This window comes from Rhinopithecus roxellana, chromosome 6 (assembly GCF_007565055.1).
Source record: "Rhinopithecus roxellana isolate Shanxi Qingling chromosome 6, ASM756505v1, whole genome shotgun sequence".
Lineage (NCBI taxonomy): Eukaryota > Metazoa > Chordata > Mammalia > Primates > Cercopithecidae > Rhinopithecus > Rhinopithecus roxellana.
Genome location: NC_044554.1, coordinates 112541883 through 112567006, shown reverse-complemented (window position 1 = coordinate 112567006; position 25124 = coordinate 112541883). Strand labels below are relative to the sequence as shown.

Sequence of the window (25124 nt, the reverse complement as noted above, 5' to 3'; positions counted from 1 at the left end):
TCACCCACCTACCCACCCATGGACTCAACCTGTCTCTTCAATATTTGCTCATGCCTCAATGCATGTTAACACATTTAAAAACATGATGCTAGGTAAATTTTGCCAAGTCTTATTTTCCTGCAGATGCCATGAAATCCATGTACTGAATTTGCTAGCAGTGGTCCATGGCAAGAAACTGCAGATGTCACTTACACCCTTGGAGTTTACCAGCACTGGCTCACCAGCCCAGTGACTCTGCCTTGGCAAACCTTGTCCAGTGTTTCAGTGTTTTACTGACAATTTCAGATGTCAAGACTGTTTTGCTAGCTGGAAGATACGGTTAACAGAGGTGTTTTATTGATGAGGATGGAGAGGCAGAATCTCATTTTATTTTTCTGATGCCTCCTGCTCATTGTAAGCCTACCAAACAGCCAATCATTCCCTGCATTTAGTGTCTTCAGAATAATCCAGCTACCCTTTCAAACACAGGCCATGACAACATAAAACATACTTTCTTCACCAGAAACTTATTATTCTGACAGCTGTGACTCAGATTTCCAGCCTCCTACAGCACTGGATATTTTTATTAATGATCCCATGATCAACAGGAACTTTGTGAATTTCCTTTTCAGCGCATCAGTAAAGATCTGGCATTTCTCTAGTCTGGAGCTCCTCCGTCACCCTAGTCACTGGGAATGGCTTCTCACCCTAATGAATAACAAAGACCCTGCCCTGGTCTGATGCTGTAAACATAAGGCTGTAAACAAAGCTGTCTGCTGGAGCCAGTCTCCTTGAACTGGTGCCCCCTAAGATGAATCCATTTGAGTATTTAAGTACCCAGATGATTTCAACACACAAGGTGGAAACAGAGATAGGACTACAGCTGAGGGGAACGGAGCACATTTATGCAATTGTAATTTACACCCAGACCACTTCCAAAAAAATTGGAAAACAAATTCAGACAAAACAATATATCTTCCCAGACAAAAGAGAGATTAGGACAATGTTTAGGTAAGATGGCAGATTCAGGGATGGGGTGGGATGGGGGTTTGGGCTCATCTATAATTTGTGAAATGCTGCTGCTGAGAAGGGCTTCTCTGCCTTGGCCACACTTAGGAATCACTGAGGATGTCTGAACAACCCCAGCATCCAGATGGACCACACCCTAAGGGAGGAAAGCAGGAAGAACAGAGGTTTTGCCAGCAAACCCTCCAAACGAGCTTTGTGCCACAAGAAGGTTCAAGCACAAGGGGAAATGCAGTAGGTGTGACAGCTCTTAAACAATACTGAGCAAAGGCTGTGGTGATGGGAGACTCGTGTTCAAGTTCTGGTTCTACTGCTAATTAAAAGTGCAACCACAGGCAAGTCAGGTCATTGTAAATGTGGGAGGTTATTGACATTGTAAATGTGAGGCAGGAGAGCTTGTTTATGATAGGGAAGGAGGCAGAGGAGACCTCAGAATGGAGAGCAACTGGGACCAAATGAGGGGTGACAGTGGTGGTGGTGGAAGTAGAAGTGATGATGGTGGTGGTGGTGGAGGCGATGGTGGGGGTGGTGGTGATAGTGGTGGTGGTGGTGGTGGAGGTGGTGGTGGGGGTGGTGGCAGTAGGGATTGTGGAGATGATGGAGGTGGTGGAGTTGATGGTGGAGCTGGTGGTGGTAGAGGCTGTGGAGATGATGGAGGTGGTGGAGGTGATACTGGACCTGGTGGTGGTAGAAGTTGTGGAGGTGATGGACGTGGTAGAGGTAGTGGAGGTGATGGTGGGGGTGGTGGTGATAGTTGTGGTGGTGCTGGAGGTGATGATGGGTTGGTAGTGATAGTGGTGATGGTGGTGGTGGTGGTGGTGGTGGTGGAGGTGATGGTGGGGGTGGGGGTGGTAGAGGTTGTGGAGGTGACGGAAGTGATGGTGGTAGTGGAGGTGATGGCACGAGTGGTGGTGACAGTGGTGGTGGTTGTGGAGGTGATGGTGGAGCTGGTGGTGGAAGTTGTAGAAGTTGTGGAGGTGATGGAGGTGACGGTTGGGGTAGTTGTGGTGGTGGTGATGGAGGTGATGGTGGGGTGCTGGTGGTAGAGGTTGTGGAGGTGATGGAGGTGATGGTGATGGTGGAGGTGATGGCACGAGTGGTGGTGATGGTGGTGGTTGTGGAGGTGATGGTGGACCTGGTGGTGGAAGTTGTAGAGGTTGTGGGTGGTAGTGGTGATGGAGCTGGTGGTGAAGGTTGTAGTGTTGGAAGTTGTAAAGGTTGTGGAGGCGGTGGTGGTGGAGGTTGTATAGGTGGTGAAGGTGGTGGTGTTGGAAGTTGTAGAGGTTGTGGTGGTGGTGGTGGTGGTGATGGTGATGGAGCTGGTGGTGAAGGTGGTGGTGTTGGAAGTTGTAGAGGTTGTGGTGGTGATAGAGGTGGTGGTGGTGATGGTGATGGAGCTGGTGGTGAGGGTTGTAGTGTTGGAAGTTGTAGAGGTTGTGGAGGTGGTGGTAGTGGTGGTGGTAGTGGTGGAGGTTATATAGGTGGTGAAGGTTGGGGAAGAGGTGGTAGTGATGATAGTGGTGGTTTTTTTTGGGGGGGGTGGTCTTCAAGCCATTAGGTATGAGAACTCTACTGTTCTGTGATGTTTTCATGGCTTTGATGACCCTCAGCTTTCCCAAGACTTGTACACATACCATGTTTGGTATAAATTGGAAAGAGAGAAGGCTGAGTTTTGCATCTGGGTCAGCATGGAGGTGTCATGGGCAGTGCATGTTGGGGAGAAGCCTGGAGGTAGAGGAGGCTATGAGTGTGTAAGCTGCCCTGGAGCTGGGGGCATTTGGCGTCACTGTGTGCAGTTAGAAGCCGTGGGCTGGTCAAATACACGTGGGTGTGCTGGGTCTTCATATGGTGCTCAGAGGAAAACAGGAGGAAACAGACATCTGTGTCTGGAGCTCTGTTTCTATCCTATAGCTTATCTACATCTCTATCACAATGCCATTTATGTAAGTAAGCATGCACATACCCGAGCAACAATACAGGCTTTACAAAAACACAGAGGAACAAGGGTCCTCTAAGCATTTGAAATAGGTGCCTATGAGGTGGCGAGGGCATGGGAGTAGGGACTAAAGTTGAAAAAGAGCAAATCAATAAAATGAGAGAGGCCTGCATGGACCAACCATGCTCCTGTGCCAGGAGCTGCACAGCATCTAAATCCTTGGTGCTTGGGATCAAAACAAACAACTAAAAGAAAATGAAAGTGAGAGGTCTCTGAGCGTTTCATGGGCTGTGGGTGGTGGAGGAGTGAGCCTCCGCACCTGCGCACAGGTGCATCAGGGACATGGTTGGTTTTGTGTCTTGAGTTCTGGGAGCCTTTTACCACCTCTACTTGCCAGGGAATCAAGAGAAGAGCAGCTGTGCTGCATCTGAACAGGATCTTTGGAGGCAAATAACAGCACATATCAGCACAGGGCAACATGTCTTCAGAATGATAGTGCTGGTTATCTGCTGCATCTTAATTCAACACGCAGCTCAACTGCTCGGGAAAGGCCGGAGGAAACTGGCAAAAAATAAGCACACTTGTTTTATCAGTGCAGCTGGGTTTCCGTGTGAAAGCATAGAAACCACAGCACAGCGATTTGCATTTATTTTTTTCCACCCACAGGATAGACTATGTTTACTCTTTCCTGGTCAGGTTCAGCTTAACAAGGCCTGGGTCCCTGCGGTAGCTCAAGGAAGGCTGAGCTCTACTCTGGACCCACCACTCTTACTTCTCTTTAACAGAGCTGTTTCCCAAGAGGGCCTCCAATTTCACCTGGGATACTTCTGAGGTCTGCAAAACCATCCTGAACACTTCCCACTCACCCGACAAGGGGCACCTCTGCTCCTAGGTGTGGCTCCTGCCACACTTCATTGCAGCGCCTGGCTACAAGCTGTCCAGGCCTCTCGGAACGTGAGCTCTCGTTGGGAGAGGCCACACGTCTTCATCACCCAAGGGCCTCACACAGCATGTGCCACATGGATGATGATAAGTGCTTGCCAATGCAAAGATTTGAAAGTGCAGACTTAACTCTCCCTGCAACTAAGAACCATTGGAGAAGTCAATCTAGTTAACAAGCAAACAAGAAAAAAAAATTGAAAATGGGTGGCATAAAGGTTAGATAGCACATACATGAAATGCTTTCTGCCTTCCTCTTGGTTCATAAGCTAGCCTGCTGAAATAAGCTGTAGGCTTCCAGAAACCTCTGCATCTATCCCTTCCTGGGTGCTCAGGGGCATGGCTTAGGGTTCATTCCTTTTGTGTTCCTCCACAGATGAGGTGTCTTAGTTTTAGTTAGTTCCTTTAGCATTCTGTGCTTGAGAGGGCAAGATGTCATCCATGGTTAAATAACGAATAGGTTTTGGTTCTTAGAAAGGTACCAGCACAACTGAAGACATCTCAAGCTTCAAGATTCCCATGCAAATGAGATGTTACTGGCTAATGCTGAAGCCAAGGCATCCATCCAGCCAAGGTTCCAGAGCCCTGTTGCAGAACTAGAGCTAGGGCCCACCCCACAGGAACTAACATCCCTGCCTCAACAACTTCCTGTTCTAGGTCGCAGGCGGGAAAATGAAAATGAAACCATTTAAAAAGTATCTAAAAATCCCATTGGGATGAATAGAAGGAAGAAAATGAAAGCAGGGGTGGGGCTGCCGTGTGAAATGTGGTTATCAGGGAAGTCACTGTGGGAGCCATGTATTTGATCAGGACCTAAGTGGGGAGGAGCTCTCTGGGCAGAGGGGAGCCTCTGGGCAGATCCTCATATGGAAGTGACCCAGCTGATGTGAGGGGAGATAGAAAGGGTGCGCATGGCCTATCTATCTATCTATCTATCTATCTATCATCTATCTATCTTTCTATTTATCTATCTATCTATCATGGGGGCTTCTGAGGCCACTGTAGGAAGTCTGGCCTTTACTTGGAGAGAAATAGAAGCCACTAGATGTCTGGGAGCAGCAGGTACGTGGCCTGATGTCATTTAAAGGGTTACTCTGGCTGCTGTGTGGGGTCAGCAGTGGGTGGGGCAGGAGGGGGCGGTGCTGGTGGGCCAGGCCAGGGAGGAGTGGGGAGCAGCGAGGGGTTGCAGGCTGATGCCAGGCACCTGCCAAGGGGATCCCCAGCACAGAGAGACGTAAAGGAGGCCTGGGACCCTGGAAGGTGGAGTTGCCCTGGACCATGATGGAGAGACTTGGAGGGAGCAGGTGTAGACGAGGAGAGCGGGAGCTTGGCTTTGACTGGGTTCGGCCTGAGGTGCTGTGTAGACAGTGTCAGCAAATGGATCTGAAGGTGGTAAAGAGACAGATGGGATCACTGGGCCCTCCTCCAGGGCAATGCTGGGCTTGATTTCCAGTTATAGGGGTAGTTTCAACCCTGCTGGGGTAGGCGTCTCTCCTGGATGGCTGACTAACCCGGCAGACTCACCCTAGGATGTCCTTGTTCAGTTGCCTCTATACAATTGGCTTTTCGATGGTTCTATGGCCACTTTTTAAGAGCTCACTGGCTCCCTTATTAATTAATGAGTTAAATAAAATCTTGGACACATGTGGATTGATTTTGTCTGAGAATCACAATTTGACCATTTAAAAATTATATGGTGACCACGCCCAGTAGCGATGCTGGTTGGGTGGTTGGCTTTTTAAACCTAGAGTCCTGACCCAGGCCAGGCTGAGGTACACAGGTGAGAGCTGTCCACATAGAAGGGGTACTTATAGCCACAAGACGGAATGATCGGAGGAGCCAGCCCTATGATCCGTGCCTTATCTCATCTAACTTTCATAACTGTCCACAAGAGTAAACATGTTTATTATTAAAAGTATCTCCATTTTACAGATGAGGAAACTGAATCAGGGAGGCTGAGTAACTTGACAGAGTCCACAGAGCCAGAACTCAAACCCAGGCAGTTGGCTAGCGAACCTTCACTTGAAACCAGTAGTCCTCAATCTGGGGACACTGGGCAATGGCTGGAGACATTTGTGACGGTCACAACTGGAGGGGGAAAAGGCGAATATTACAGCATCTCACGGCGGGGTAAGGCCAGGGATGCTGCTTAATGCTCTATGGTGCACAGGACTGCCCCCTACAGCACAGAATTGCTGAGCCCCAAATGTCACTAGCATGGACATGCAGACACTCTGACCTCAGCCGTGACACTGCCACCCTCCAGACCAGGTGGCCTCCTCTTCCACACGTCGCCACAGCCCTTCTCACACCTGCAGGGATTTACTTGCTAGAGTAACAACTTCTTCAGGATCCAGGGTCCCCTCCACACTGTGAACTTCATTTGCCACCAAATTCCCAGCACTCAGGCAAATGGCCGGCAAATACTAAACATCGGTGCTACATTGAGTCTGTGATTTCTGATATATCTGTGCTGACTTTTTGAAACTCTCAAAGATGTGTGACAGAGAAGCAGTATGAGAAAGTGTGACATTTACAGGCTACAAATTTGTATTATGTATAAAATGCATGATTGCACTGAGCTTAGGAAACGAGAGCAGCCAGAAAACCTGAAGCCCAACATCCAGGCTTCAAGTCCTGGCTGACGCTAATTTTTCATTGTCCTTGAAGCTAATCAAGCCTGTGGAAACAGCAGCACCAAATTGACTAAACGAGATTTTCAATTAACTCAAACAGATGGCTGAAATTTTCCAGGTGACTTTCCATATTAATTCAGTGAGTTTGCTGGACCAGGCCCCAGGAGGCTTGGCAGGGAGAGGGGCTGAAAGGAAAACAATAAAAAATATGGAACTTCAGGAGAAAAGCCAAAGCAATCATCTGAACTTTAAAAAAAATCTCAGCAAAAATATCGCCAGCCAAAGCAATTCACCTCTCTGAACCAGCGCGTGTCTTGGGCTGACGCCCCAGTGGTCGGTCATCCCTGGGACCAGCTGCTGGGGGCCAGGTTCATTAACCCTCTGGAGACTCAGGTCCTCCCATGTTGGGGAGAAGACCCATGCAGGGCTGAGAGGGACAGGCAGTGCCTCACCCTTCCTAGAGCACTGGGCTTCTGGGCTTCATCTGTCTGCCTGGGGAGCTTACAACATTATAAGTTTCACTGAAGAAAGACGAGGGGAAGGAACCTCAGTAGAATTCTGCAGAGGCTTGGGCTTCTGTGCAGGAGCTCAGGCTGTAGGGCAAAGGTGGCACTGGAGCCACTGCAGGAGACAAGCACATCATTCAAAGAGGTCCAGAGTCACCAGGTGCCAGAACATTCATCCCCGAGCTAGACCCGAGACCTCAATTCCTGCCCTTCCAGAAGCTGCCAGAAGCTACTAGTAACATGGAGTTTTGAATGGAATGGTAAAGGCCCAGGCTAGAGGTATAGCAAAATATGGGTTGGGTCTTTGCTGAGCCTCAGAATGAGTTATTCTTGGTTTAAATAGTGCCATTCATGAAATTTCAGAATCTATGTATGAGTGGGTCCTGGCACTGCTAAAATCCTCTCCTCTTTTTGAGTCTCCCATCAATATTCTTGACAGAGAGAAGGCTGATGATGGTATAGCTGGACTCTGGAAGTATAATCAGTCCACAGGCTGCTTAAATTTGGGGAAAATACTAAACTGATATTTAGACCACTTCACTTCGATTCTAAATCAGTTGTTTTTAGAAAAAAATCGACCACAATCAGATGCTAATAATAATAACTCAATGACATTGTTAATACCTTCCACAGGATTGGGACCTTACCAACTTCATGAGAATAGGATTTGCCACTGGCAAGTTGCTCCATGCTCTAAAAAATGCTCTAAAAATAGAGCACCATTTACGGAAGGTCAGATTCCATGGACTGTCTTGGGAAGACTGCATCATTTCCTCTGGTGTCCCCCTGAGGCATGCCTGGGGCCCAGTCATGCCCCTCCCAGAGGAGCCCAGCTCCCGGGAGGATAACCTGCACCTGACCTAAGGTAAGAAATAATAGTACTTGGTGAATGGTATTCTTTTCCTAGAAAATGGAATCATAAAGCAGTGAGGAAATCTTTAGGAAAGGTACCTTTTTCTTGGATGTTTAAATTTGTAAGATAAATCTGATCCAGAAGAGACCATGTACCTTGAACATTCACCTTAGTTTTCTTTTCTTTTTTTTTTTTCAGTAACATAATAGAAGGAAGCAAACCTCATCCGTGGATCATCAGGTGGCATCATCTCCAGATCATGGGTGGGTCCATTTAAGCCAATAACATGTAGGGAAATGCTGGGGTTCTCACTTCCAGCCTGGGAATTAAAAAGGGGCAGAGACATGAACAAGCAGCCTCATGCAAGAGTGAATTTCAGCTCTGCAAAGCCTTTCCCAGGCGATTCCTCTATATTAAGGAGCAGAATTAATGTGGAGAATGGATGGTTCATGTGTAGGGTTTTCAAAAGAACAAAGGGCTAAGTGGGCTGATTCTTGCTCTTCTAGAATCCCACCCACTTCCCATTCCAACCAACTGCCCGGTTTGGCAATGTCAAGCAAGTACTGAACCCCTTGCTTAAAAGAGAAGACAAGAGGAGGAGTAGGGGAGAAAAGATGGATTGGATGCCAGGAAGGGGAGAGTTGGAGGTGAGCAAATGATGGACATTGAGGAGCGGTGGCCATGCTCAGCGTGGGGAGAGATTAATTCCTTCAAAAAGGAACTGGGGCACTATTCTGCTTCCCTGCTCCCCACTCTCTGGGGGACAAGTGTGGGTCTGGGGAGACATGTGGAGTTTCTTCTTCAGGGGGACTTCAGGATCTTGCCTAATGCTCTCACTTCCATCCTGCAGAAGACATTCAGGTTTACAGAGGCTATCAGGCCCATGACAGGGCATGTCAGGCAGGCTTGCCTATTCATGCCTCTGAGGAGTGGGTGGGAATGGGGCAAGGAGCATCTGAATTCTGTCAGCCAGAATATGTTGATTTTCTATTAAAATATGAAACCCCAAATCTTGAGTAATCTGGGATTTCATAATCCCAGCTTCAGAGCACCTGTCTGAGGGTTCACTGTAAAATCAAGGGCACCCTACTGGATTCCAGGTTATCACTCCTAGATTGGAGAGACTCCTACAAAAAGACAATCATGGGAACAATTCATCTCCGGGTCAGATGAAGGTCAGACAGTCACCAGCTCTTCCAGTGGGTGGAGCGACTGTGAACAGCTGGTAAGAAACGTAGAGGGTTAGAAGGAACTAGCATCAGTCCAGTACACTTTTCTCTATTTAACTATGCTTCCAACTAAAATCCTGGACCCTTCCACATGCTACAGACTAAGACCAATCAAGGGTAGCTGAAAAAGGAGTGAAAGAATTCTGTCAACGGCAAATCCACACATGTTAACGTCCAGATGCTCTCAGAATCCGAAAAGGCAGAAAGGAAGGCTGTGGCCACAAGAGCCTTGCGTTTCTTCCTTCTGGGGCTCCCTTGGATGTTGGCCATGCTGATCAAAGGCTGTTGAAAAGAGCCTGTATTACCAGGTGTATGGACTGAACATGTCCCTCAATTCATACAGTGTAGCCCTAACCCCCAGTGTGATGCTATTTGGAAGTAAGGTCTTTGGGAGGTGATTGAGGTTAAATAAGGTCATGAGGGTGGCACCCTTGTGATGAGATCCGTGTCCATAAAAGGAGAGGAAGAGACACCAGAACCCTCTCTTGCCCTTCATGTGAAGACATGGCAAGAAGGTGGCTGTCTATAAGCCAGAAAGAGAGCCCTCACCAAATCAGCTGGAACCCTAATCTTGGACTTCCAGCCTCCACAACTATGAGAAAGAAATTCCTGATGTTTAAGCTGCTTAGGTCTGTGTTATTTCGTTGTGGCAGCTGGAGCTGACTAAGACACCAGGTGTTTCCTTTCTTTAGGCTGTGACTCTGGGAACCTTACCGGCCTCATGTATCTGCCTTATACGTGATCACTCCTCTTGCTGCAAACTGTAAGCCAGCAGGTCTGTGCGAGTGATTATGGCAGAGCAGGCACATACCATCAGCTTTCAGAGCTCTCTGGTGGGCTAGGATGCTGAGGTTTAAATGCCCCCTGGCAGAGGCAGCTCATGGCAGGAAGTGAGCCTCCAGTCACCAGGCAGGGTGCAGGCAGGAAACTGCTCACCTCCATCCAGCCCAGGGGTCTTGGAGAAGTCTAGTGAAGCCAGAGGCCAGCACGGCAGACCCTGTGTGTCCACACTCGAGCACTGGCCTCTCTCCAGCTGAATGGCTGTGGAGGTTTTAGCATCAGGCCCTCTACTCACACTGGGATGCTTTGATTTGGTAACAAAGTGAGATTTGGATGTCCCTGCTTTCCCCAATATTCCCTCCCAGCCACTGGAGACTCGCTGTTCTACCAGCTCATTGGGTCAGAACATGACTGTCTTGGTCCCTCTAGGCTGCTATAAAAAAATACCATAAACTGAGTGGCTCACAAACAATAGCAATGCATCTCTCACAGCTCCAGGGACTGGAAGTCCAAGATCAAGGTGCTGGCTGGTTCAGTATCTGGTGAGAGCCCAATTTCTGGTTCACAGAGGATGCTTTCTTGCTGTATCATCACATGGTGGAAATAGGGAGGGTCTCTCTGGGGTCTCTTTTATAAGGTGATATGGTTTGGCTGTGTCCCCACCCAAATCTCATCTCGAATTCCCATGTGTTGTGGGAGGGACCTGGTGGGAGGTAATTGAATCATGGGAGCAGGTCTTTCCCATGCTGTTCTCCTGATAGTGAATAAGTCTCACAAGATCTGATGGTTTTAAAAAGGTGAGTTTCCCTGCACAAGTGCTCTCCTCTTGTCTGCCGCCATGTAAGACATGCCTTTCACCTTCCGACATGATTGTGAGGCCTCCCCAGCCACGTGGAACTGTGAGTCCAATAAACCTTTCTTTCCTAAATTGCCTAGTCTTGGGTATGTCTTAATCAGCAGCATGAAAACAGACAAATCCATAAGGTCACAAATCCCAGTCATGAAGGCTCTGCCCTCCATGTCTTGTCACCTCCCAGTGATCTCCCTCCTAATACCATCACCTTGGGGGTTAGGATTTTAATGTGTGAATCTGGCAAGAACACAAACATTTAGCCTGTGGCAGTGACCACGTGCAAAACAGCCTTGCCCAGACCCAGGGGACCAGGGGCAGATGGAAGTATTTCTGCCCTCCCAGAGGCCAAGCGCAAAGTAGAAATAAGGTGTGTGAGAGGTCAGGTCAGGTGCACTTTCATCACTGGGGAGTGGTGAGGGGAGGTACCCTATGTATTTTGGTCCAGTGAAGTTCAGTCAGGTGATGAACAGTAGTTCGATTGTCTAAAAGAAGTAAACCTGCCAATGACTCAGCTCAACAGAGGTGGGAATGTAATGCAATGTAATGAGACATGATTAATCTTTCTTTTGTTAACTGCTCTGCTCATATACACGGCTGATGATCACGTCTGCACACTGAGTGAGCAGGGCCGGGGTGCTCATGAATAATTTAAAGAATTTGCTGTGCAGTGTCCCTTTGCCTACCTTGGGATAGTGGTAGGGCTTCACGGTGGGGTAGACGGAGCCGGTGTAAGTTGGGAGCTCCATGAGGGGGACACGGGAATCATTGATGGTGGCGTAGGCGAGTCTCGTGCCGTCCGGAGACCACCAATGTGCGATGTGTGTCTTCAAAATCTCCTCTACGGGAAAACAGAGTAGAGAAATGTGAATAGTAACTAGTGAGTGGAAATTGGAGCCGCACACGCAGGAACATGAGGTGGCCAGGAAAGAAATGAGTCCCTGCAGAGTCCCTTATCTGCTACAACTTTTGAGGAATCTTTACTGTGTCCTGCACATGCTTCTATTTCCTGGGGGCTCAAGAAATGTCTGATGCTGATGACTAGGTCCAGCACAGGAAAACCCCATTAAGCAAAGCTCAACCAAACAGATACTAATCATCTGGAAATTTTTTTTTACTTTGTACACATTTGAACACTATGACCCAACATGTACTTTTGAGTTGAACTCTGATTGGACTATTGTTGATTATTACTTAATATGATTAGAAAAACAGCACTGGAGAGGGTAAATTCACATGGAAGCATGTCCCATGCAGATGGAACCAAATGAGAAAGTGAGCTCTGGCAGAGGCTGAGTCCCCCAAAAGCAGGACAGGGATTAACTGCACACACAGAGCTCCCTCCTCAGATAATGAGTCCAAAGGCCCAGCATGCTTCTTGCAGTACACAAAGAGTGCAAGCTCACTATGTGTGGCTTCTTATAAGAAGGGTACAAGCTTACTATGCATGGTAGAAAACCAAAATGGATCCATCTTCAGAAGGACTGAAATGAAAGACTGATTCGCTTGGGCTTCAACCAGAAACACCCATTATTCTTTCCTAGCCCATCAGTGTCCTGGTTAGAGTTTTAATGACAGACGAGTTTTGTAGGGTGTGATCTCAATTCTAGAGGGGAAAGTTCTACAGCATTTTTTTCAACACATTGGGAGGACACACTTCCCAAGTGTAACCAGGCAGATAACCCATTTCATTGTGAACAGCTCTTAGGTCAAGGGGTTCTGTCTTGTACAGGGTCTATGTATCGTGAAACTAATTCCCTCTAGATTTGTTTCTAAAATAATGATTAAAATAATTTATGAGTCCCATTCAACTGGTTATTATTAGGTGTGTACCACAAATCTACTCTATGTACCTGTAGTGTAGAAAGGTGATTAAAGAGCTTGAAAACACTTTGCAGAAACAAAACGAGAGCATCGAATACAACAGAACAGCGTAAATGGGAAGGAAGCTGAGGGCTGACTGCCCACAGGAGGGCACAGTCCCAGATAAGGAAGAAGCAGCCCACATCAGCAGCCTCCCAGGTCCCATGGGGAGGCAGCAGGAGGAGACCAGCTGGCTGGGAGGGAGGAGGGTTCATGAAGGGAGGCTTAGCACTGGGTCGGTGTCATCCACGGTGACGTTTCACAGCCAAGCCCAGAGGCCTGAAGCAGGCACGCTGCCCATGCTCCTCCTGGGGTGGGAGCAGGAGCCAGGCTCTGAGGGCAGTGGGACTGGAGGTGAGATGTGCCCGCCTGCCCCCCCACCCCAGATATCTGTGGCACCTGGTGTGGCACTGAGGGGGATGCTGCACCTCATTGAACCATGCTCCCCTGTCACACGAGTCTTCCTCATCTTGCCTTGGTCAGACTCCCCAGCAGACAGCCCCCCACGAAAGGTAGTGCGGAGTCTGCCGCAGACTCCAGAAGAACTTGGTGGAGTCTCCCGAAATACAAAGCCTATGGTGGGTCTGACCTCCTGTACCCTGGTGCATCCCGGAGTATGGAGAGCAGGACTCAGTGAAAAATGAATTCAGGAGCCTGGTGCGTTGGACTTGAGCCCTAGTCATGCTGTGTGTTCTTGAGTCCTGATCTTCAAAGCTAGGGGCTCGACAGCTGCCTCTAGCATCCCCTTCCCCTCTGCATCTGTCTCACAGCCTCAGAAACTTTGGCAGTGCCGAGAAGTTCAGAAGCCTGCGGAGGTCAGTGAGGAGAAGATAAAGGAAGGAAGCCAGACCTCCAGGGTCTGTAATTTTCCAGTTGCTTTGGCAACCAGGAGGTGGACGTTCAGGTGCGAGTTTGGGATGAGGTGACTCAGAAGTGACTTTATGCAGAGTCACCGGATCTGCCCGGTCTGCTTGCTTGGAATGGTGAGTAATTGACTCCAGCAGATGGTCTGCTGGAAAAAACAGGCACCATTTGCCATGCAATTTGTGGGTGATTGTGCTCAATCACGTCTGCACTGCAGGGCCACAAGAAAGGGGCCAATGGGGCTGGAGTACAGTCCCTGGGAGTGAGCAGAATTCGCAGCACAGAGGGAGAAGGTGCAGAGCCCACAGAAATCAGCAGAGAAGCCCTGCAGTGGTTTCCATGGGACATTAATTCACAGCCAACTCGGGAAAATCCAAAACAGAAAAACGGCTGGCTGCAACAAGGGCTTTAAAAATGAAGCAGCTTTGGACAGAAATAAACAAACAACAATAACAACAAAATCCATGAAGAGACAACTCATTGATTTCTTTCCTCTGAACCTGAAGCAATCTTTTCTGAGACCAGAGGATGATAAATAATTGGCCACGTGCAACATCAGGCCACTTTCATTCCTGCCCCGTAGGTTCCACAAGAGGCCACCAGGCAAGACGGGCAAGGGTCACCCCTCATTTCCACCCAAGGTGGTTTGTATCTCATTTCTAAACTTGCTCTCTGAACTAAAGGAAATGCTACTGCTTGGTTCTGACCAGCACAGGCCAAAGTGGGTCATGCTTGTTGGGACAGGAAACTGAAAAAAATGTGGGTGAAGGCTGGCCGTGAGGCTGGGCTGAGAATATTCTGTTTCCATTGATCTCATCAGCAAATGCCAGAGTGTTTCCATGAAGCTCAATTCACTCTTCAGAGAAATGGGAGGTAGAACAAAACCATCACTACAGATTATCTAATGTAATGGTTAGAAGGAAACTTAGAGACACACCTTTAATCCCAGCCCTTTGGGAGGCCGAGGTGGGCGGATCACTTGAGGTCAGGCATTTGACACCATCCCGGTCAACATAGTGAAACCCTGTCTCTACTAAAAATACAAAAATTAGCTGGGCATGGTGGCACACACCTGTAATCCCAGCTACTCGGGAAGCTGAGGCAGGAGAATCATCACTTGAACCTGGGAGGCAGAGGTTGCAGTGAGCCAAGATCTTGCCACTGCACTCCAGCCTGGGTGACAGTGTGAGACTCAGTCTCAAAAAAGTAATAAAAGAAAATAAAAGAACGGAACTTAGCGACCACTGGGTCATCGGGTTCAGGATGACAGGTATCTGGTGTGTGTGATGGCAGAGGGTAGTTCCTCTCAATGCCATCCCACATTGAGACAGTGGCACGTGTGAAGATCCTCTGCCATGCCAAAATGCTGGCCGTACAAAACTAGGGCAGCTTTAGTTTATTTTCCCTAAGTGTCCTTGAACACATCGCTCCTTGCCATTTTTATTTTCCTGTACGTTAGTTGCTCATTAACGTGATAATGAAGTATAAGAGACTAAGGGGTAAAAAAGAGCTGGGCAGAAGAAACCTTGACATTTTAGCATTAATTCCAAATGTCCCTATTCTGCAAACATTTTTCTGCAGAATTCCAGCTTAATGAGGCAGTTGGCTTAAATGCCATGCACCAAATGTAGTTTAGAAGCAGAGTTTTGCAGAAGAAGAAAACCTATTTCATCAACGAAATTAATTGCATGGACTCCTGACTTGGAGCAAAATGAATCACTTGGCTTTCTGAGCAAGTACAATTAACTTGGAAAAACTGGAGAATACATCTTTTCTTCACCTTCCCTGTCCTGCTGGGGGGCTATTTTAGCATCAGAAAAGACAGATATATCCGGGGACAGTCGGTGGTCAATGGCTGCCTCTCTTGAAGATGCCAACAGTTGTATCCAGAGCTTCAGCCCCAGGTAGGATCCAGCCTGTTTTTTTTGTTTTGTTTTGTTTTCATTTCTTGTCACTATACCTTGAAGAGGCCAGTGCCATTATTTGGAGTGTTATTCATTCCTGCCAAACAGCATCAAGGTCATAGCCAGCAGGACAAAATCGCTTCGCGCTCAAGGCGAGAAAGGCCAATGAAGAGGAATCTTCGCGTGGTGCATCCCGGAGTACGGAGAGCAGCGTTCAGTGAAAAATGAATTCAGGAGCCCTGGTGCGCTGGACTTGAGCCCTAGTCCTGCTGTGTGTTCTTGAGTCCTGATCTTCAAAGCTAGGGGCTCGACAGCTGCCTCTAGCATCCCCTTCCCCTCTGCGTCCGTCTCACAGCCTCAGAAGCTTTGGCAGTGCAGAGGCTTAGAAGCCTGTGGAGGTCAGTGAGGAGAAGACAAAGGAAGGAAGCCAGACCTCCAGGGTCTGTAATTTTCCAGTCGCTTTGGCAGCCAGGAGGTGGACGTTCAGGTGCGAGTTTGGGATGAGGTGACATTTTCCAGGTTGTTTGACAGAACCAGATGAAAAGCCGGCCACCACTATGATTTCATATTTGCCTAGTGAGGTTTAGGGTGGTTTGCAGGGGAGTCCACTGAACTGTTGTGCATTTGTGTGTGCTGCTGATACAGACACTGGGCCCCACTTCATGCAGGAGAATTGGTATCTGTTGGGTACAGTGAGGAGGATATAGGCTCCTTTTCTGCAAAACCTCTTCAGGTGACTTTGGTGCACATTCTGTTTAACAATGACTCGCTAGAAAACAGGAAATCCTGGCATTTGCAACCTAACGGATAAACCTGGAGGACTTGTGCTCAGTGAAATAAGCCAGGCACGGAAAGACGAATGCTGAATGGTCTCACTCACACGTGTGCTGTGGTTTGGAAGCGGCTTGTTTGTCCCCACTAAAGCTCATGTTGAAATCTAATTCCCAGTGTGGAGGTGTTGGGAGGTGGGGACTAGTGGGAGGTGTCTCGGTTATGGGGGTGGATCCCTCATGAATGGTTTGATGCTGCTTTCTTAGCAGTGAGTTCTCCCTCTGCAGAGAATGTGATGCACTTCCAAGCTTATATTAAGTCCCCCTTCAGAACTGAGGAATTGGAGGTTCAGGGAAATTAATCTTATTGAACAAAGACTGAGTACTCAATACACACAATTCCCTAGGGTATAGTAAGGTAGCGACAAAGCTTGTAAGTTTGTAATACACTAAACAGATGGAGAGCTGCAACTAGCAACGCGGGGAAAGTGGGCAAGGTAGAAACCAGAAAGAACTGTGGGGTCTGGGAAGACAGAGAGGCCTCTTTCTTGTTGGAGGAAATCAGAGAAGGCTCTTGTGGAAGGTGGAATGGCTGAACCTGCTCATTTTCCCCAACAGCCACGGTCCCTTCTCTTTTTAGTAAAAGAACCAATGGCTTGTAGTTGGGCACACAGCCTCCCAGGATAAAGACCTTTCCCAGCCTCCCCAGATGTGAGGTTGGGTGTTGCTGAGTTCCTGCTGCTGGGGTGAGAAAAGGTGATAAGTGACACCTGGCTCCCGCCTTTAAGGGGAAAGTGTGTGACCACTGCCTCTCCCACTTCTTGCTGGCTAGAGTGCAGAGCTCATTGGCCATGCAGGTGACAGTAACACTATCATGGACCTAAAAGGTCTAGCATAAGGTGAATTCTTGAGGTCCTTAGTGTAACATCAGATGAAGCTCCTCTAGCAAATCCACCGAGTGAGAGTGGTCTAGTCAACTCCATTCACAGGAGGAAGACAGAGCTGCCCATCAGGTGCCATTTTAGCCTCTACAAAGGACTCGAGCCCAGGAAAGGACAGCTCTGCCCTCTGTATTCTGGCAATGCTTTAACAGGGAAGAGACTCCGCTTCCAAATGACAGCCAAGGCCTAAGACGCAGTGCCCAGGGTGTGGCGGTGAAGAGCCCCTGCAGGGCTCAGGTGTGGTGCAGACGGAGGTGGGGCATCCAAATCCATTGGTCTGCTGCAAGGTGAGTGCATAGCAGAAAGGGCACGAGGGTGTGGGTAGAGAGGGCACCAAGAGGAGTTCTAGAAAGTACAAAAAGGGAGGCCGGGAGTGAGGCAGACTTAAAACCCCCTTGGCAGTTGTATCTAGGGGACTCCCCACATCCTCCTGCTGCACCTACCAATGAAGTCCAGCTAAGGAGAAATCCAAAGCCAGCTTAGGGAGCACAGATGTGAGGCTGAAGGGAAACAGGAAGCTTTAGGGTTCTCTGGGGAAATTGCACTTGCCGCTGTTTCTCTAAGAGTTCTCACATGTGCTCCTGCAGAATGGGCCCCTTAGGACCTCACTGGCGTTGTTTTTCTAGGTGAGGCAAGGCCAGAGTGGGACGCCAGGATGCATTTTTATTAGGAGCATGCAGGCTGCTGATGGAGGCTGTGGAATCCACAGCTAAACCCTCGCATCTATATCTCATGATATGGACAAGCGACCTGTGCCTAGCTCAAGGGGAGGAAGAGGGTGAGGAAACACATTACGTTACTTCATCTCTCTCTCTTCCCTCAGCAGCAGAGCCATTTCTTTTCTTTTTCTTCCTTTCTTCCTTCCTTCCTTCCTTTCTTCTTTTTTTTTTTTTTTTTTTTTTTTTTTTTTTTTTTTGAGTCCGCTTCCTGGAGTCATGGCTTCTTCCTTCTCCTGCCTCAGCTCCGAGTAGCTGGACTACAGGCCCCCCACTCGCCCGGCTAGTTTTTTTTTTTTTAGGACGGGTTTCACTGTTTTCCGGTGTCTCGATCTTGACCTCGCTCTGTCGCCCCCGCTCGGCTCCAAAAGTGCTGGGATACGGCTTGAGCCACCGCGCCCGGCCCATTCTCTCGTTTCTTTCTTTTCTTTTCTTGAGAAAGTCTCATCGGTGCACAGGCGGAATCAACCAACTCGATACTGCAACCTCTGCCTCCCAGATTCAAGTGATTCTCATGCCTTAGCCTTCTGAGTAGCTGGGATTACAGGCACCTGCTCCCACGCCCAGCTAATTTCTGTATTTTCAGTAGAGATGGGGTTTCACCATATTGACCAGGCTGGTCTTGAACCCCTGACCTCAGGTGATCCACCCACGTTGGCCTCAGAAAGTGCTGGGATTATAGCTGTGAGCCATAGCACCCAGCTGGCAGCAGAGCCATTTCTAAATGGCCAGAAATCAAAGGCAGCCACGATGTGGAACTAGCACAGCTAAGATTTCTCCTTCTCTTGCTGTTAAAGCAATCCCCTGCCACTTCTTAGTACTTGCTGCTTCATTGCACCATCAGAGGCAGGTTGGACACACTGGGAGCCTCCTGTTGCCTGGGTTTTCTTTTAGGAACTCAGTATCCCAGAATTCAAAACTCGTGTTTAATTAAAGACAGAAGGTAAAGTTGTAGACTCCCTCCAAGAGCAGAACATAAAATGTTTTTGAGTTTTTAACTGTGACAGAGATGGCTGAGCCCTTGCTTGAAGCAGGAGGATCACAGGAAGGCTTCTCTTTTCTATGGGTTCTAAGCTTCCAGGTCTACTGAGCCCTGCTGGTTATGATTTTGTGGTCTTTCCGTAGGTCAGTGTTGTACAGAGGCCCAGCGAAAGCAAGGCCGTTGGGTCCAATGTCATGCTCAGTCCACGAATTCAACTACTACGGAAGGCGGTGGGGCACACAGCTGCCTGGAGTAGGCACGGAACATCAGAAGCCCTTGCCAAGATGCCTCTACAGAACTTCTTGTCATTATTTGTGGTTAGGGGTTATTCATGCCCTTTCTTTATGAAGTCACTGATGTCTCAGTATAATTTACTTCACAGAGACTGATGCCTTGCTGAGTGTGGCACACCGTATTTTCCAGTACTACCTTCAGTGCTACTTCCAGGGCGTGAGACTCCCCAAAGAAGAGATGATTCTTTGCTCCTTGAACGAAGAGAATGTGGCAGAAAGTGATGGCTTGTGAAACTAGGTCATAAAGGGTGTGTTACGGTTGGGACGTGTGTCCCCATCCGAATCTCATGTTGAACTGTCATTCTGATACCAGAGTTGGGGCCGGGTGGGAGCCATGGAATCATGGGGCTGGATTTCTCATGAATGGTTTGGCACCATCCACTCCATGCTGTCCTCACAAAAGTAAGCGGCTTCTCGTGAGATCTGGCTGTTTGGGACATGGATGAAGCTGGAAACCATCATTCTGAGCAAACTATCACAAGGACAGAAAACCAAACTTCACATGTTCTCACTCATAGGTGGGAAATGAACAATGAGATCACTTGGAACAGGGTGGGGAACATCACACACTGGGGCCTGTCGTGGGGTGGGGGGAGAGGGGAAGCATTAGGAGATACACCTAATGTAAATGACAAGTTAATGGGGTGCAGCACACTAACATGGCACATGTATACCTGTGTAACAAACCTGTACATTGTACGCATGTACCCTAGAACTTAAAGTATAATAAAAAAATAAAAAATAAAACCATGAAAATAAATAAATAAATAAATAAAAGTGTGTGGCACCTCCTTCACCCCTACTCACTCCCTCTCGCTCCTGCTCCCGCCATGTGATGCACCTGCTCCCCACTGGCCTTCTGCCATGACTGGAAGCTTCCTGAGGTCTCTCTAGAAGCAGATGCCTCTATGCTTCCTGCACAGCCTGCAGAACCAGGAGCCAAGTAAACCTCTTTTCTTTCTAAATGACCCAGCCTCAGGGATTTCTTTCTCGCAAAGAGAATGGCCTCGTACAGGGTGGTATGGCTTTCCCCTGGCTCTCTCTTGCTTGGGTCACTCACCCTGAACGCCGTCTGCTGTGTTGTGAGCAAGTCCCAGCCAAACGGAGAGGCCACGTTTGGTGTCCTAGCTGACACAGAGCAGGCCTCAGCTAGCAGCCTGGCATCAGCCATGGACGCGTGAGTGGGCAAGCCCTGCCCCAGACTGCTCGGTCCCTTCTGGTCACCTCAGTTGGTGCAGAGCAGAGGAGGAAAGAGCTATGCCCAGCTTACAGATTTGCAGTTTTTTGCCATTGTATTTTGGATGGCTGAGCTCAAATTTAGTTTTAAAAAAGTTTTGAGCTGGGTGCGGTGGCTCACACCTGTAATCCCAGCACTTTGGGAGGCCGAGGTGGGTGGATCACTTGAGGTCAAGAGTTTGAGACCAGCTTGGCCAACATGGTGAAACCTCGTCTCTACTAAAAATACAAAAATGAGCCAGGCATGGTGGTCGGCGCCTGTAGTCCCAGCTACTCGGGAGGCTGAGGCAGGAGAATAGATTGAACCCAGGAGGCGGAGGTTGCAGTGAGCCGAGATCGTACCTTTGTATTCAAGCCTGGGCAACGGAGCAAGACTCTGCCTCAAAAAGAAAAGTTTTGAAAGAGGAAGGCTGAGCCGGTGCGCCAGGCCCCTTTATCCTTCTTTTGGTTTGTTTTCTCTGACTCTTTCTTCTTCATTTGTATTGTGGGCACCTGAGGAAGCCTCCAGAACTTCTGGGCCTGATGTCTCCTGCTCACTGCCTGGTGCCCAAACAGGTCCCCATGTCGTGAGGATGTTCTCTTGTTTCTCACTCATTTGTTAATCGATCGGGTCATCCACCCACTCAGTCGCTCAAGAGACAAGCAAGCAGCCTAATAATGAAACAATGCCTCAAAGAGTTAAAGAAACTAATGATTAACAGAAGTTCTTGAGTTGGCAGAACGGCAGACAAGAACAGAAACAATCTGCTGAAACACTGATGCTCCCTCCGCCTGAGATAAGAGAACTGGCTGAAGTCTGCAGGAACCTAAGTTGCTCAACCGGGGTCTGTGCAGAATGACCTTGCTGACGTCATGGCCTGCATTTCCACCCCTAAGCCCCCAGGATTTGCACACACAGCCCATGAGTTATCATGAAGAAATAATTGCACATGCCGAAGGGACTTTCCAAACCTCCCCTTTCCTTCCACCAATCACCTGCTAATCCCAGAATCTGCCTGCTGAATCCTTTCCTTTTAAAAATAAAATTACTGTCTTGAAGCCAGCACAGGGAGGCAGAGTTGAGCTGGATGCCTGTCTCCTTGGGGATATACTTTTTTTTTCTTTTCTGAGACAGAATCTCACTCTGTCACCCAGGCTGGAGTGCAGTGGCATGGTTTCTGCTCACTGCAACCTCTGCCTCCAAGATTCAAGCGACTCTTCTGCCTCAGCCTCCCAAGTAGCTGGTTCTAGAGGTGTACGCCACCATGCCCAGCTAATTTTTTATGTTTTCAGTAGAGACGGGGTTTCACCATATTGACCAGGCTGGTCTTGAACTCCTAACCTCGTGATCCGCCTGCCTTGGACTCCCAAGGCCATGAGCTACCACGCCCAGCTGGGAATAGACTTTTAGTATAAAGCTTTTCTTTTCTGAAAATCCTGCTGTCACCATATTGGCATCTAGTGCACAGGCAGCAGGCCCCTTCTGCTACCCCATGGATTGAGGACACGCTATCCGGCTGGACCCAGAGAGAGGCTTACGGGGAACTGGAGTAAAAGAATGGATGTCTGCTGGCCTGCACACTGTGGAACAATGCTGGAAGTTTGAATTCAAGCTTATTTTTGAAGTAGGGGGTCCCAGCTTGGGCCTTCCCTGGAATTCAGACAAGAGCTGGAGGCTGAGCTAACAGTTGGATTTGCATAAGGCTCAGGGCAGAGGGAAGCAGAAGGAAAGACCACACAGTGGCCTCTGGTGTTAGCCTGGCCTGGAGAGTCCCGCAGGTGGTCCCCTTCCACCCTATTGCCGCTGCCCTTGTGCTAGGCACGAAAGATAGGCCGCTCCCGGGAGGACGTCCCTGTGCTCTTGAATTGTGTGATGAGAAGGCTCCCTGCTCACCCTCCTTCTCCCTTCCCTACTGTAAATCGCCTGCTGATGTGAAGGAAGCATTTAAAGTACAAGTGGCTCCTCATCGGGGAGGATAATCAAGTGACAAGCAAACATGCGAAGACGGGGAAGCAATGAGCTGGAGCACACACTCCTGGGGAGTCTGCAGGAACTTGCTGTGGAACGGGTGCATCCCTGCGGGGTGGCGGCGAGGGGGTGAATTTGCACCAGGGGCTGGAGAAGCTGGGTCTCAGGGCTTCTGCCCTTCTTGGACCTTTGCTTCCATTCATAATCTTCTGTCCTTTTTCTAAAGAGGATCCCCCACATTTCATAGGCTCTAGGCCCCCCCAAATTGGGATCTGCCCCAGTAAAGAGAAGAGCAACTTTGAGAGGAAAATCTATAGACAAATGCCTGGGTCCCACCTGCTGCTTTTAGAGGCCGCGTGCTCTCACGGGAAGGACGCGGACAGGCAGTGGGACCCGGGCTCCAACGCTGCTCCCACCTCTCTGGGCCACTTTTCTTCTACTATAAAATGAGGGGTTGGCTTAGGTCACTTGTTTTTCAAACTCTGTGAATATGAGCATCTCTTCTTACAAACAAACAGAACAAAACAAAACAACAAAAAACCCCCTGCAGTTATCGTATAATTCAGTTCTAAATATTCAATGTCTCTTTAAAAATAATCTATATTTTGGCCAGGTGCAGTGGCTCATGCCTGTAATCTTAGTACTTTGGGAGGCTGAGGAGAGCAGATGACTTAATGTCAGGAGTTTGAGACCAGCCTGGTCAACATGGTGAAACCCCATCTCTACTAAAAATACAAAAAGTAGCCAGACATGGTGTTTCACACCTGTAATCCCAGCTAGTCAGGAGGCTAAGGCAGGAGAACTGCTTGAACTCGGGAGATGATTTCAGTGAGTCGAGATTGAGCCACTGCATTCCAGCCTGGGCAACAGAGTGAGACTGTCTTAAAAAAAAAAAAAAATCTGTATTTCTTTCATCACAGTCTGAAAAGATTTCAGTGTAATGGGACATACAAGGCATGTGGTCCTACACAAAACCGAGTGTGGCCATGGACTTGCGGGCCTCCTGAGGCAGCTCCACGGCCTGTTTCCCGGCCCTGAATGACACATCAACTCAGCTTTGTTGGAGAGATTCTAGAATGCCTGCCACCTGATGGAACTCCACGCTGTTTCCTAAGCTCTTCAAAGTGACAGCCAACTACAGGTTCCTAGGACAGGGCACAGGCAAGAACATGTCTGCCAGAGGCCTTGTTTGCCCACGTGAAGGGAGCATGGATTTAGTGAAGATGAAAGGTGCATGTGCCCAACAGGCAAAGCCACCAGGAGGCCGTGCATGCATGTGGCGGGAAGAGCACGGCGCTTGGTTGGGGCCACTCAGGGACCCCCTCCTTGGGCTGGTCTCTGACCTCCCTGAGCCACTTCCTGATCTGCACCCCTTCCTCCTTGCAGAGTTGAGGTGACCAGCAGATGCTATTCGGACCCCCTGGCAATCTGTAAAGGCTTGAACACCCCTGTGATAACAGGGATTATCGTGAACTCTTGTTGAGCATGCCCCTCCCACGTGCCCGAGATTTTCCATCCCAGCGCCTGCCCTCACCACAACTACTCCTGTGCTGTGATGCAGACTCCAGAGATAGACAGGAGGCCAGGACACTGTCTTCAGCCATGAGGATCTCCCCAGCTAGGCAGGAAACATCTTACTGTGGATCAGGAAGCACACATCTGAGCAAAGATGGCTGGCCTCCCACTTCCTCAGTGCAGGCAGACACTGCACGAAGACCCTCTTATTGCAAAATGACTTGTGTAAAAATCATTCAAGACCAAGAAAAATAAATGGCTATTGATCCTATCTTGGTTCTGCCTTGTCTCCGAGTGAGGCAGGAGGGCTGCAGTGGCAGAGGAGAGGGAACTTTTCAGTACACTGAGCACCCACTGAGTGTTGGGCATCAGCAGGTGCATTTGCAGACACTTGCAGGGCCTCGCATGGGAGGGACCCGCACACCCAATGGAAAGGAGAAGGGAACTGTCCTCAGGGGTTATGAGGGATGGAGAAAGGGCTGGTCAGTTCCTCAGCAGATGTGAAGGATGGAGAAGGGGCTGGCCTGTTCCTCAGGGGCTGTGAGGGATGGAGAAGGGAATGACAGCTTTGACTGTGGCAGGCCTAATTCGCCTTCATTTTTCTCTCATTGTTCTAGGAATATCTCGCAAGCTGAATCAAGTATCACAACAAGCTATCATCAGGTGGAGGCCAGGAAGAAGAACGTGGACAAGGACCATGCTAGCAGTTTTCTGGATGGGGAGGGGAGAGGGGATCGAGGATTAGGAAGTAGTGGGAACAGAGCACCTTAAGGAGGTGGGATGGGTGGCAGGCAGCAGCATGGCCTCAGGAGCTAGACTTTCAAGGCTGAAATCCAGCCCTGCCCCCGACCGGCTGTGACCTTGGGCAAGTGACCTAGTCCCTGGGTGCCTCAGTTTCCTCCTCTGTAAACAGGGATAGAAGCAGGCTGCCCTCACTGGGGTGTTGCTGTGAGAGCTCTATTAATTATTATTTGTAAAATCACCTACTATTGCCTGTACTTTGCAGGTGCCGTAAAACATTGATTATGACCATGGGTCTGCATGCCAGCCTCAGGCGCTTAGAGACGTATAGGCACAGACCCAACTGAGGGAGCAGAGGAAGCCACGACGGAAGATGAGCCCAGGACGAGATGATTCGAGAGGCATGCATGGGGCACTGCTGAGCCTTCTGACCTGGGGCCTGGTGAGCCCAGACCTCTGGACATCTCAGGGCTTCTACTGACAGAGTTACCTCACTATCATGGGAAACCTCTTTATTGATCACCCTCGTTGTTCTGGGAAATTGGAGAAGAGAAAAAGAGCAAATGGCTCACTCTACCCTAGGCGGGTCGGAGCAGATGACCACTGTCCCACCAGCA

The 25124-nt window shown here is 49.0% G+C and overlaps 1 protein-coding gene across 9 annotated transcripts in view; it reads right to left on the bottom strand.

Annotated features, from left to right (window-relative positions):
- Positions 1–25124, bottom strand: part of DPP6 (dipeptidyl peptidase like 6) — a 1166688-nt gene that overhangs the window by 113868 nt on the left and 1027696 nt on the right. For all 9 annotated transcript variants that reach the window (XR_004058085.1, XM_030933144.1, XM_030933145.1 and 6 more), the window contains 2 exons: positions 11421–11575; positions 8097–8194 (listed from right to left, as the gene is read on the bottom strand). Coding sequence is in view for 8 of the 9 variants with exons in the window: in XM_030933144.1 (XP_030789004.1) it covers positions 8097–8194; positions 11421–11575 (253 nt within the window). In the remaining variant the exon portion in view is untranslated. The remainder of the gene's footprint in view (positions 1–8096; positions 8195–11420; positions 11576–25124) is intronic.